The sequence below is a fragment of the Cyrtonyx montezumae genome, unplaced genomic scaffold (assembly GCF_038088225.1).
Source record: "Cyrtonyx montezumae isolate F1298 unplaced genomic scaffold, pur_monq_1.0 scaffold_13, whole genome shotgun sequence".
In the NCBI taxonomy this organism is placed as follows: Eukaryota; Metazoa; Chordata; class Aves; order Galliformes; family Odontophoridae; genus Cyrtonyx; species Cyrtonyx montezumae.
In genome coordinates, this window is record NW_027071859.1 from 30855974 (window position 1) to 30868019 (window position 12046).

Below are 12046 nucleotides of genomic sequence, written 5' to 3' on the forward strand. Positions count from 1 at the left end.
TGGAGTAAATTCTTAGGTTGGTATGACAATGATGGCTGTAAGAGAGATGAGAATTAATTGGAATTAAGCTTGTGTATTTCATATTATATGCTTTATCTTATGTGTAGTAATATTGGGCTTCATTTATAAATGTTGTTTTATGTGATTTGGTCCTCTAAAGACGATATTTGCTATTCATTGTTTTTTGTGGTCATAAGCCAATAAATTATACAAAACTAATCCCCCTCCCCCAAGGAAATCTTTATTTCTAATTGCCTATCTATTTTCTAATTAAAATGTTTTCTATTTGGAAATAGAAATCCTGAAATAAATAATTTTAGCAGTGAACTATTTATCTGTATTTGACGAGATATTAATTATGTAAATTCAAAGAACTGGTAACAAATAAAAACAAACATTGCAAGCTGTGCTAAGTTATAAAATAATTATTTGTGATCTCATAAAAAGCAGAAAGCTCTGTGATAGAATTGAGTGTTAAAAGTATAACTTCACTACTCTTTGTGGAAAAAAATATCACTATTAAAGCTATCAGGAAGAGTTTTTTTATAGTGTTATTTTAAGTTGAGTAAGGCTAAACCACTGGAGAAAAAACAAAAACAAAGCCTCCATCTAAAAATTGAAACAAAAACATAATTTCAGAATATCTCTTGTATGTACCGCTCTTATGCAGCTCGTAGAAGCGACTGTTCAGAAGTATGTAACATATATTTTGTCAAAGCAAATTTTGTTCAAATTCACTTGTGGCATTCAGTGCTTGCAGCTGTCAGGGAAATTGCTGGTGCTACAATGAATGACACATATGAAAGCTGGCACTGCTTAACGTTTCCCTTCTTGAAAGTAAACTGTTCAAAGTAGGGAATTTTTAGAGTCAGAAACCAAAGAAAGGCTTTGTCTGTACTTAGAATTTGTATCAAGAAATCAACCTTCTATGAAACTATTTTGAAAATCTCCATCTGTATTTTGTTATATATATACATATATATATATATATGTATATATATATATGTATTAAAAGGAGCTCATGCTTATTATTTACCTAGAATAGGATTCATTTCATTCATACTGCAGCAGATAATGTACCGTTGAAAATCTGCATGGGGAAATAATAGCTAAAATAAATGTAACATTCCTCTACAGGATTATACAGAATAAGTGTTCTTAACTGCTTGAACCCACACTTGTGTTCAGGATAATGATGCATCTGAAATAAAAATAACAGAAGAGAATCTCTAAGGTGATAAGTGTTTTCTCTGAAACCTTCCTTGAAGATATATACATTTGAATGTTACCATCTCTATATATGTGTGTGTGCATTTCTTTTTGAACAGTCTACAGATAAGATGCAAAATACAGAATTCTAGTTGACAGAAATTTCTCAATTGAATTAAACCTTTGCAAGCAGTCACTGAGTTCTTGGGTGTAAATTTTTGCAGTTATTCTGTGCAGAAAAGTAATTCATGAAAAATTTTCCTACAGTTTGTCTTATGCAGAGGACCTTAACTTTATGTTTAATCTTATTTATATCACAGCAGCTGAACTCCAAGAGAAATATTAAAACTCCATCCAAATTTATCCAAACATGATAGTCTTAAAACTTGACTTTTGATTTGTCAGACATTCTAAATTCTTTGAAAAAGGAGTTCACTGTTGTCATATAGCAGCTCTGTAGTCATGTAATATTGTTCAAGCTTTCCATCTTTTTTGGGTATCCCTACTGTTGCTAAATAAATGTAGCATGAGAGAGGAACATGAAATGTTGATGAAATAATTGATTTTTTAACAGAAGTTTACTCACCTTCAGGAATATTCTACGGAGAATAATAAAAAAGATTTCCTAAGCAGTGCCAATGAACAGGAAAAACGAACTAGATCCAAAACATATGGAAATAAGGAGACCAGAGTAGGATGTATAATTACTAGTATCATTTATGAATCATCAATCTTACTTACTTACACGTTAAATAGTGTCATTTACTGTTACTTATCGATGTGTTTGCATATGGAAGTTTTTTTTGCTATATGTATAGGATGATGAAGATTCCCTTTTACAGAAAAAAGAACTGGAACAATAAACTTTTAAGTGTTTTCTTTCTGGCCAGAAGCCTAAAAGCTCTCTCTCTAAACTGTGTACCAGATTGCTGCATTTTTCTATAAGTTGCAGAAGGATGAGTAATACTTTCTTTCAATAATGTCCAAAATGAATTTGTTTTTTCATCATTCTGTATCTCTATAAATACCCGCAGTTCTCAGTTCGGCGTGTTTTCAACGGTTTTACACTCAGATCCTGATTCAGCAATGCACTAAAGACAAACCTGAGAACCTGGCTCTCTGATGAGAGTAAAGTGTACACTTCAGAGCCTTACTGAATGATAGTGTGAAGCTAAAATAAACTTGGGTAAAGTTTTGGACATGGGCTAGAGCACGATACTTTAAGGAAACAGTGGGTCTGAGCCCGGTAACAGAGGCTTCACATTTAAAACATTTAAAATAGAATCCTGCAACATCTTGCAAGCCCTTGTTTTCAACATTTACTCTAAAAATTGAGGGTCAAGATTCTTTTGTGGTGTCACGTCTGATACGTTTGACTGATGGTTCTGAATTTCACATTGGATTTGCACTTCTGAGTTGTTTTGAACTCTTCCTAAATTCATGTCAAACATCATAGGTCAGAATAAAAGAATGTTTCTAACTAAAATAACTTGATGGAATATAATAATGTATGTTACCAGAGGTGTTGATTGAAATTCAGGGAAATGAAGGTAATAGGCAAAGGTCATATTGATTAACTGAGGCCAGAATTTTACTTATGCATTTCAGAAGCAGGAAGGAGAGCAATGATTTAGTTCTGCCTTTATTAAGACAATTTGGATGCGTTACACTAATATCCATTATGTTTTCTTCTGAGCATTTTTCTCTAACAGAGACTTATTTTTTGCTTCATTTGAACGTTGGAATCTAATATATGCCAAACAAGTGTGATTTTATTCATAGTTATTTTCAAAATTGAACTTCAGAGCATGAATCAGAAAAGCTGTACCTATTTTGCTTCAAAGCCATTTAATTTGTTTTTTCCTAACATCTTTCCCTGAAAGACAAGAGATTTTTAAGTAGTCTCAAATAAGCAGAGACGTATTGAAGGCTTTCAGTTTGTGTTCCTCTGTAGTACAAGAACATTTTGAGCAGTATAGCCCTTATATGCTTTAGTGCATAAATGCACTAAATTTAAATTTATGCTCTCCTATCACTCTTGTAAATACTACAGTATACTTGTGCTTTTAGGCATGTACAATGAATGTCTTCTAATCAGTCCTTAAACAGAGCTGGATGTGATGTACTTAGTATTCTTGGTTATGTTTCCCTGCAAAATGGTTGCACAGGTGCAAAAAATCTGGCACAAAAATCTGTGCAGCAGATGTCGCAGTGTCATGTTCTTGATCAGGTGAACAGTTGTTTCTCGTACAGTCTAACTTTTAGCAGCAGCTGTGAACAAAAATCCATTTAAGATAGGCTGTTTGATGGGCCAATCACTTGTTTTTCAAACTCAGAAGGGGAGATGAGTTAGAAATTTGCCTAGGGACTAAAAATCGTTTTGAATTAGCACACAGTACTTGTTAGCACTACTATTTTTCTAGGTGTAATGCCACTAATTAAGAACATCATGTAATTTGCTTGCATTGCAGATTTGAGATTTCATTTGGAACAAAATACTTAGTACATGACAAGTGTAACTGTAATTCTTACGACCACCTGAATGTTTTATTTCCTTCAATGTAGTATGCCTCTTCAAATGCACAGAAGTGGTAGCTGGAAGAATTATATTTATATAATTATGTTCACGGTGTCTTGCAAGTGCTGCCATGTATCGTGATGTATATAAAGCGCAGTATGGCAGAGTTTGGCTGCCATGAACTTCAAGGCAACATTCACTGACAATAGAGATACATTTCATCTCTTCATTTGTGTGCTCTGGAAAGCAAATAGATGTGCTAAGACATGATGGAAAACGAGATAATAATTAACGTCAACATTAGTTTGATGTGACAAAATGCATTCATGTGTTGCCAGTAATCATGGTCTATGCCTTCACTCTTGTACTTGAGACTAGCAATATTCAATCCCTATTATATATTCAGTTATTAAATATGGTAACAGTTTATGCATGTTTCCACAGGTTATTTTCAGATTAATGTGGTGCAGTATTTTGTGCCCTGGTAGGCTGAGTAGAGAAACTCGGTCACTGCCAAATCTGGTCTCTGAATAGAACAAAATTTGTGTTTATTTTATTTATTCTGGATTTTACTCATGGGGCTGGAGATGTGGAAATGTTTTCAAGTTCAAGTTCATAATTTCCACAAGTGCTTAGCACTACTCAGGCAGAGTCTTAATTGTAGGACTGTAAAAAAAAATTTAAATATGATGATGTGCACTGTTAGATTACATAGATTTTCTGCATGTTTAAAAGTGGCACAGGAAAAAAACTCATTCCTTTGTTCCTAAAATATTTGGGGTTTTTTTTGGCAGCATTTGTCTGGATGTATAGCAGATGTACTAAGTATAACCTGAGTACAACTTAATGGAGCACAAATGTAGCAAATGAAGATAACATTAATGGAAGTTGTTATTTTAATATGGACCTTTGGGCAAACGGAAGCAATGTTCTGGTCTGGAATTCTTATGCTGTGATATAAATAGAAGGTTTCAGTTTCCAGGACTGTCAGTCTGGCAAAGTTCATTTGACCTCAATTTGTGATGCAAGACTTTTGCAAATAATGGCCTCACATTTATTCTCTGTTTCTCTTAATAGGAGGAATGCTTTTTGAATTTAGAGGCTCCTATTTCAAGAGTTTGTGGCTATGACACACCTTTCCCTCACATCTTTGAGCCTTTCTACATCCCAGACAAATGGAAATGCTATGATGCCCTTCGAAAAATGATTAACTACTGAGCAGTAACACAGGTGAGAAATAATGTACAATGATAGTTTGTTTATAAACTATTTTAACAGGGTGATTGCAAGGTTTGAGGATGAAGTATCACTCCTTCATTTATTTTTCTTTCACAAGAATTTCTCCTTATGGCGTTGGGCCTTTAGTCTGAAAAGTATCTGAACATTTTTTAGTAGTGCCACCAAAGACAGTGTTTGAAATTAATCACCTTCAGTTATCGGGAAATTAAATTGCTTTGTATCCTGTCAAGTAAGATCAGATATTTTTTCACCCATATTTAAAGACTATTCTTTCATAGGCAAATCATATTGTTAAATTGTATTTTTCACTCTTTGGGGTGGACTTGTAACCCTGCGAAGTAGTAAGGCCTGGTTTACACTGAATATAGGCACTGCATTGCAAGAATGCACAGAGCACTAAAATTGTAGGAAGCATTTGTAGTGTTCTGCAGTTCTATTCAAATATGATTATAAGGGCTATATTTAATGTTTGTTCTAAAAAAACCATTCTTCTGTATAATTTGCATGTAATGTGATCTTGGAGAGATGTCTACTTGCAGAGCCTTCAGACACCTAGCCTATGAAGTAGTCTATTTTGATTACGTATCTATTAATCACAGTCTCTATTGTCTTTGTCTTTGATTTCATTTTAATATCATACCAAGCAGCATTAGGCTGTGTATTGGCTAACCGACTTCAGAAGTTGTTGGGTGTTATTACTGTAGAATATAAAACAAATAATCATATTCTAAACAAATAATCAAAGTTTAATTGACCATTGTTCTGATCTTCCTTTAATTATGTAAATTGAATAGCATATTGAGTCTCAATTGTTCTTGTACTTCTAAACTAAAAAGAAAAGAGAAAAACATGCAGATGAAACCATAACTGGCCAGTTTCCTTTTAGAACAAAGAGATCCTCCAGTATGTAGGGGAATTTGTAGTTGACTCTGAAGACCATGGGTATAAGGTAGGCCCTATATTAGGAGCGCCCTCTTGTGTCCATTTTACTCTGACTTTAAGCTGAGAATTACGTTTAGGGACAGGGGAGAAAGTTGTCAGTACCTTAATGTCAATCTCGTTTGTATACGTACTTTCTCCCAGGATGACTATTTGCGTTTCACTGTCTTTCTTTCCCGTGGTAGCTGACACTGAGGCAGCATCTCCCAAAATAACCTAGTTCCACATACAGTGTCTCCAAAATCACCCGTTACTGACATACCACAGCATTTCTTAGGCTTAAAACTGGGGAATGTTGTAAACTCTTTTGTAGAGCAGGCTGTCTTTTTCACAGCAGTTATTCTTGTCTTTTATCTAAGTTTAACTTATTCTACCCATGTTGACAGTGCCTCACATGCACATAGTTGCTTATCTTGAGGTAGATGTTACAGATTGTTTTCTTGCTCAAAGATAAGAGTTTGACAGTACTTACTGTATAGCTGCAAGTGACAGACACAAGAACAAAATCTGTATCTTTCAGCAGCTTCTTAGTTATTAAAATTTATAGCTATGTTAGGTAGAAGACAAATAGCTTTGAGGTAGGCATCTAGGTTCCAGACAAGTCTTTGTAGCTGGAAAAAAAGATAAAAAGAGGAGAAGCTGTGAGATTCAGATGGATGCACAGTTCCTGGGTAGTGGTATCTGGTCTCTCACTTGAGGAAAAAAAGGAAGAGAAGGAGAAACAGAGGAAAGCAAACAACAAATTATATAACATACGCTCTTGTTGTATGCAAATATATTGAAGAGAGCTGTAGAAAATTGCCAAGTGTTTTTTTTACATGTGCAGCTTTATTGACCATATTTGCATGTTTTGGTTTGTTGTTAAATTATGAGTACTAAAGCTGTTAACAGATGACCTGCCTAAGTGTTTGTGTGTTTGTGTAAGTTGACATAATTTGCCAAACTGAAGCAAAATGTCTCAAGTCACTTGTGTTTAACTTCCTTTTCACCAAAGGTCAGAAATGGATTTAATCCAAATGTATGTCTGATAAAGGGTTTTTTTTTAATGCACTGCAGAGAGCGTTATACATTTAAAAAGGAAGATTTCCAAGAAGAATGATAGGTGTTTAAATTGTGGATATTACTTTCTGCCTTAAGATATATAATTTATTTTATCTTCTCTGCAGAGCTGAGAGGAAACACAGGAAAATACAGAAGTCTTCAAAACTCTTGGCACTTACTAAAAATGATTTTGGAATTCATATAGCAGACTGTTTTCTCTGAACTCAGCTGTCCTTTAGTATTTACTTCGGCTGTTATTCAGAAAGTTCAAATCCTCATTAATTATGAAATTGGTAGACAGGTGATTGCTATGATAAGTAGTGTCGGTTGTATTAAAGATATTCCAGATGTTCTATGAATGTTACACATTGCAGTGATTCACAAAGTTACATCTCTAAACTTAATTGTGTAAATATCAGAAGCAGTATTTTATTCAATAAAACATATTATACACACGTGGTCTCTTGGTTTTGTTATTGTTTTGGGAATACCCAAAATGTAAAATGGCCCCAAATACCAATTTTCCTTTCTGCAAGGGAAATGAAAACTCCCATGTTTTTCTTGAGGGAGGAGAGATTTTTGTTGCATTGTTGTTATAGTTGAGGAGCTCCACTGGTTCACCACAATGCAATACCTGTCTTCAGTATTTTTCTTCTAGAAGTGGAATGTGTAACATGTGAACCATTTCTTATAAATGTGCTGTTACACTGCAGGATTCATGCTGGTGGTGGGAGAGGAGACACTGCACGTAACATTTTCTGTCGGTGAGGACGTAGAAGTACAGAATTATCAGAAAGACAATACAGTAAAGTTAAACTGGAATGTTTTTCACAGCACTGAATGTCACAAAGTACAAAAAGAATTTCAGGCTTCCGTGGTGAGAGCTTCTGAGATCAGGGGAATTTTGCCAGATTTTTGGTAATATCCTTTTTTTTTCCATATGACAAGCTAAGGACAGAACAGAGATGAAAGTTGGCCTCCCTTGTCCTACATTCCAGGACTGCTGAAAGGGCAGCAGATCTAGCATGGTAGTTTCAAAGCCTGTTAGTGAGGTCCTTTGGTAACAGCTTTATCTCATTTTTCCACCATCTAGACTGTGGATTCAGCAGTTTCGAGTCTATTCTCTCTGTACAAATGAATCTGTGTGTAATATCATGTTGCTTCTTAATTTTTGAGAGAAGGAGTAGAGGGGTGAGAAATTGGGAAGAAGTGTGCCAATAGCCAAATAACATCTCTACTCTAATTAAGCAAGATCTTCCAGGGAGAAAGAGGAATATCTTCTGTATCTGTTGGTTGGAACACCGCAGAGATGAAGCTCAAGAGGGTGATTTCATGCTGAGTGTCAGTGTATGTTCTGTCCCCATGCCTGTCCATCATCCATTCTGATGATCTGGGGGAGTGGAGCAGATCCACTGGAATCCAGGAGAAGCTTGGCTTTTGGACCAGCACTCTCAGGCGTGTTATAATAGGTGTCTCAAAGTACTTGTGCCCACATCTCAAAGCATCTTCACGGGGCTACCAGGCAACTTTCATTGCAGTCTCCCAAACCTCAGAAGTAATCCTTGTCGACTTACTTTATTGTTTGTAAGATGGGCTGATGCTTGCTTTCTAATAGAACTCAATTTGAAGATCCAGGTTCAAAAGATATTACCAATGGAAGGTGCTAAATTATAATGCTTCAGGTCCTGCTGCCATGTTGTCTAAGATTCTGCGTTCGTAGTTTGTTGCCCACGTTACCTTACATGAAGGAAAGGAGGAGGAAGACATTTTGTCATAACACAACTGAAAATTAATCTGTTTATTAATATTTCTGATCAAAATTACATTATTACTAAAGTCTTCTGTAAATGTCTTCTGCCTGTAAGTCTTCTGTAAATGCTATGCATAGAATTTGTTTATTGTTTTAAATGGAATGAGTACATTATATATTTTATATTTTGTACCATATGAAGGTAATTGTTTTGCTTTTGTGATGAAAAATTAATTTTAGAATTTTGTACAAAATCAAGATTTTATTGTATTTCAAAAATGTGCTACTATATTTTAGGGCATATAAATTAGATACTGTACTGCCAAATTAAAATGTGCTCTCTTAAAAGCCTTAATCCTATATGCCTTTGTGTATGTTTGTACTTTTCATAGACACAAGCATTTTCTAATTTATTGTAGAGTTTAAAATTACCTTACATGTATGGAAATACAGAAATAATGTATTTCTCAATAAACACGTAGAAAATATTTTCTCTGAATGCAGACTACTGCGCTGTTTGAAAAGTATTTTTTCTGTTTTCAGCGAGTTGTGATGTGCCGTTCGTTAATGGCATAAAACTTGTTCCTCTCTCCTCCACTTTTGGTAAGGGAATCCCGGGCCAAGATGGTTAATATTTGAAGGCACGTGCTGTTCCCACAAACCTGCCTAGATGGCAGTATGCGCTCGTGTAACCTGACAGGTGCTGCCGTTGAAAGAGTATTGTGGAAAAATAATTTATGGCTCTAATTGGAAAGGAAGGTGTGTGCTGATACATACAAATAACTGTCTCGCTAAATTTCTCAGTAATATAATCCACAGATGTTTCATGGTTGGTGCTTTTTTTTTTTTTTTACTGCGAACGTTTCTTAAATAGATTAATTATATCATGCAAAATGAGCTAATTGATATAAAATATGAGATACAAAGTGTAATATGAGATGGAATATTGTCCAGTTCACCCTGGAATACCGTAGTGGTTGCTCCACAACTACTGTCTACTTCTAAAGAAAAACCTTGTCACTGCTCCTTTCTATTGGTAGGGAAAATTAGAAATCTGTCAAGTCATGCTTGTTTAATATTAATTGCTGGAAATAAATAATTACTGTATATAGTTCAGTGCTGGGTCCCTAGACAGCAAGCTGAAATTCATGAAAGGCGTACAGAGCCTTCACGGGACCACAGGTTTATTAACTGCAAAGACATGTATGCTTGTCTCCATCTGTACAGCTAAGACTGTAGTGCTGTGAAAACTTTGCAGTAATAGGCATTGCACCAATTAATAATAATTAAAAAAAAGATTTAAATCACTTGAGATGTTCTCCTTGGTGGAACTGCATGTTTTTAGAAGAGGATTACGCAGTAGCATATTCTCACCATGGTAGCCAGGAGTCTTGACGTAATGACCTTCCACTCCTATGCTCTGATAATCAGTTCTGTGCTCATGAATCTTTTCAGACAGCTATCTTGCTTTCGTGGCTAAAAAATGTTCACAGTGCTCGAGTATATTGCTGAACCCTTGTTCTAGCAACATAACTTCGGAGGCAGCAACTGAAAGGCATCTATTCAGCAAGCTGGCAGAGATTGTTATCATAGCAACTCATGGGGTTCAGTGAGCATTTTATGTTCATAACAAAATAAGCTGACACAATCCTGCCAGATTTCAGCAGACCCAACATAAGGATGCAGTTCTTTTGTAGCTCTTCTGCTGCCTAGCAGCTCCACGAGATATGTGTTTGTTAGATACAGGAGGCATACATCTGACTGCAGCATAAGCAAGATCTTTGGAACTTAATTCATTTGCTTATGCTTTGGCAACAAGTACCATTTGATACACCCTGGGGTGTATCAAGAGATAGCCCTGCAGGGTCTCTAGCCACTGCTTCCATCGGTCCTATTGATATCTGCCAACACCATGTGTACCTTGGGTGCTTTACGTCATCTCAAATGGCAGTGGATGCCTCTGTTCAGGCATATAAATGGAGCCCTTTGTTTTCTGGGGCTTGGATAGCTGATATCTGACTATTTTTCTGCGAGCTTACATAAAGTGCGAGTGCTGAGATTAGTGTATGCCTCAATTTTCAAAATGAATTGCTCAAATCCCCGCTAAGTACATAAGATGGGATACAGGACGTGTTGTGCACGTGAAAGAAGGGGTTGCCATCTGGGTGATGGGCTGCCGCTGTTCTTGGGAGTTGGTTCCTTTAGGAGAATAATTTAAATCAAAATTCCAATCCTATAAGTGTCCCCTGGCTGCAGCTCTTAAAGTCTCTGCTGAACCTCTGAAGACAGCATGTGGGCAGGACCCGCTTCAAGTCCAGCAAAGCCACGAACAACGGTTGTGAGTTAATGGGAGATGAGGAAGGTGCAGTCCCACTGCTTCCTGCAGGAGCTTGTGCATGGGATTCAGCTCGGGGTTAAGCCACCTATGTTTAAGTGCTAAACTATATATTTGTTTGGCTGTGCAGAGCAGCTGAGCTCACTAGTAAAGAGTTTTTATGGTAATCTGACTCAATCTGCAAGCTGAATTGATTGTATTGACTGTTGTTCACGCGTAGCATCAAATGAGAGGCTGTAATGTATCCTGCCTGGCCTTCACTTGGAAGTCTGGAGGGGTTCAGATCTCCCATTGGTCCTCCATCACACCTCCTAGCTCGGGTCTTGCATCTCAGTTGTTTCCAGCATCTCTGTTTGATGGGATCCAATTCTCCAGTGGCTGCAGTAGGATCACAGCCCAAAAGTGAATGTTGGGGTTTAGATGTTTAACTTCAGCTGAACTTGCCCATTCCATGCCCTTGGCAGAAAGGCAAAGAAAGCAGTGAGACAGCACGTGAAGGTGTGTGCTGGGGTCAGTCCCTCAGCCTGCTGGTTCTGCCCCACTGGTATGTAATGTTGCACCATACCAAGGGATTAAATAATCTCATAGCCACAATGATTAATTTAGTCATCACATTTGAATATATTTCATATAATCATTTTATAAGTGCAACACCAAGTCATTTCCAGCTTTGGGTTTATGTTATTTGCTTTGAAATATTTGTAAGCTCTTCTGTTGCCTTTTTCAACCTAATTTTTGTCTCTTTTGTGGAAAAAAATAAAAAGCCAAAACAATTGTACTACATTATGGGCAAAAACTTGAGTCTGTTCGTGCTCATGTAGGTCAGTGGATAAGTAGTCCACAACTGGCAGTAATGTGCCATCAGTGTTTGAAAAGGATTCCCTGTTGATTCCTGTGTCTAGTTAATTACTTTTATATGATAATTAAATCATTCCCACTTACTCGCACTCCATTTGCTTGCAGCTGAGTACTTGCTGAAAACAGAAATTGTCTGAATTTGTTACGCCTGTGGTTG

At 36.3% G+C, this 12046-nt stretch overlaps 1 protein-coding gene across 1 annotated transcript in view; it reads left to right on the top strand.

Annotated features, from left to right (window-relative positions):
* BCKDHB (branched chain keto acid dehydrogenase E1 subunit beta) overlaps positions 1 to 7401 on the top strand; it is a 104875-nt gene extending 97474 nt beyond the window's left edge. The window contains exons 10-11 of the mRNA XM_065730938.1: positions 4805 to 4957; positions 7072 to 7401. Of these exons, the coding sequence (XP_065587010.1) occupies positions 4805 to 4945 (141 nt within the window). The 3' untranslated portion in view covers positions 4946 to 4957; positions 7072 to 7401. The remainder of the gene's footprint in view (positions 1 to 4804; positions 4958 to 7071) is intronic.
* The last annotated feature ends 4645 nt before the right edge of the window (positions 7402 to 12046 follow it).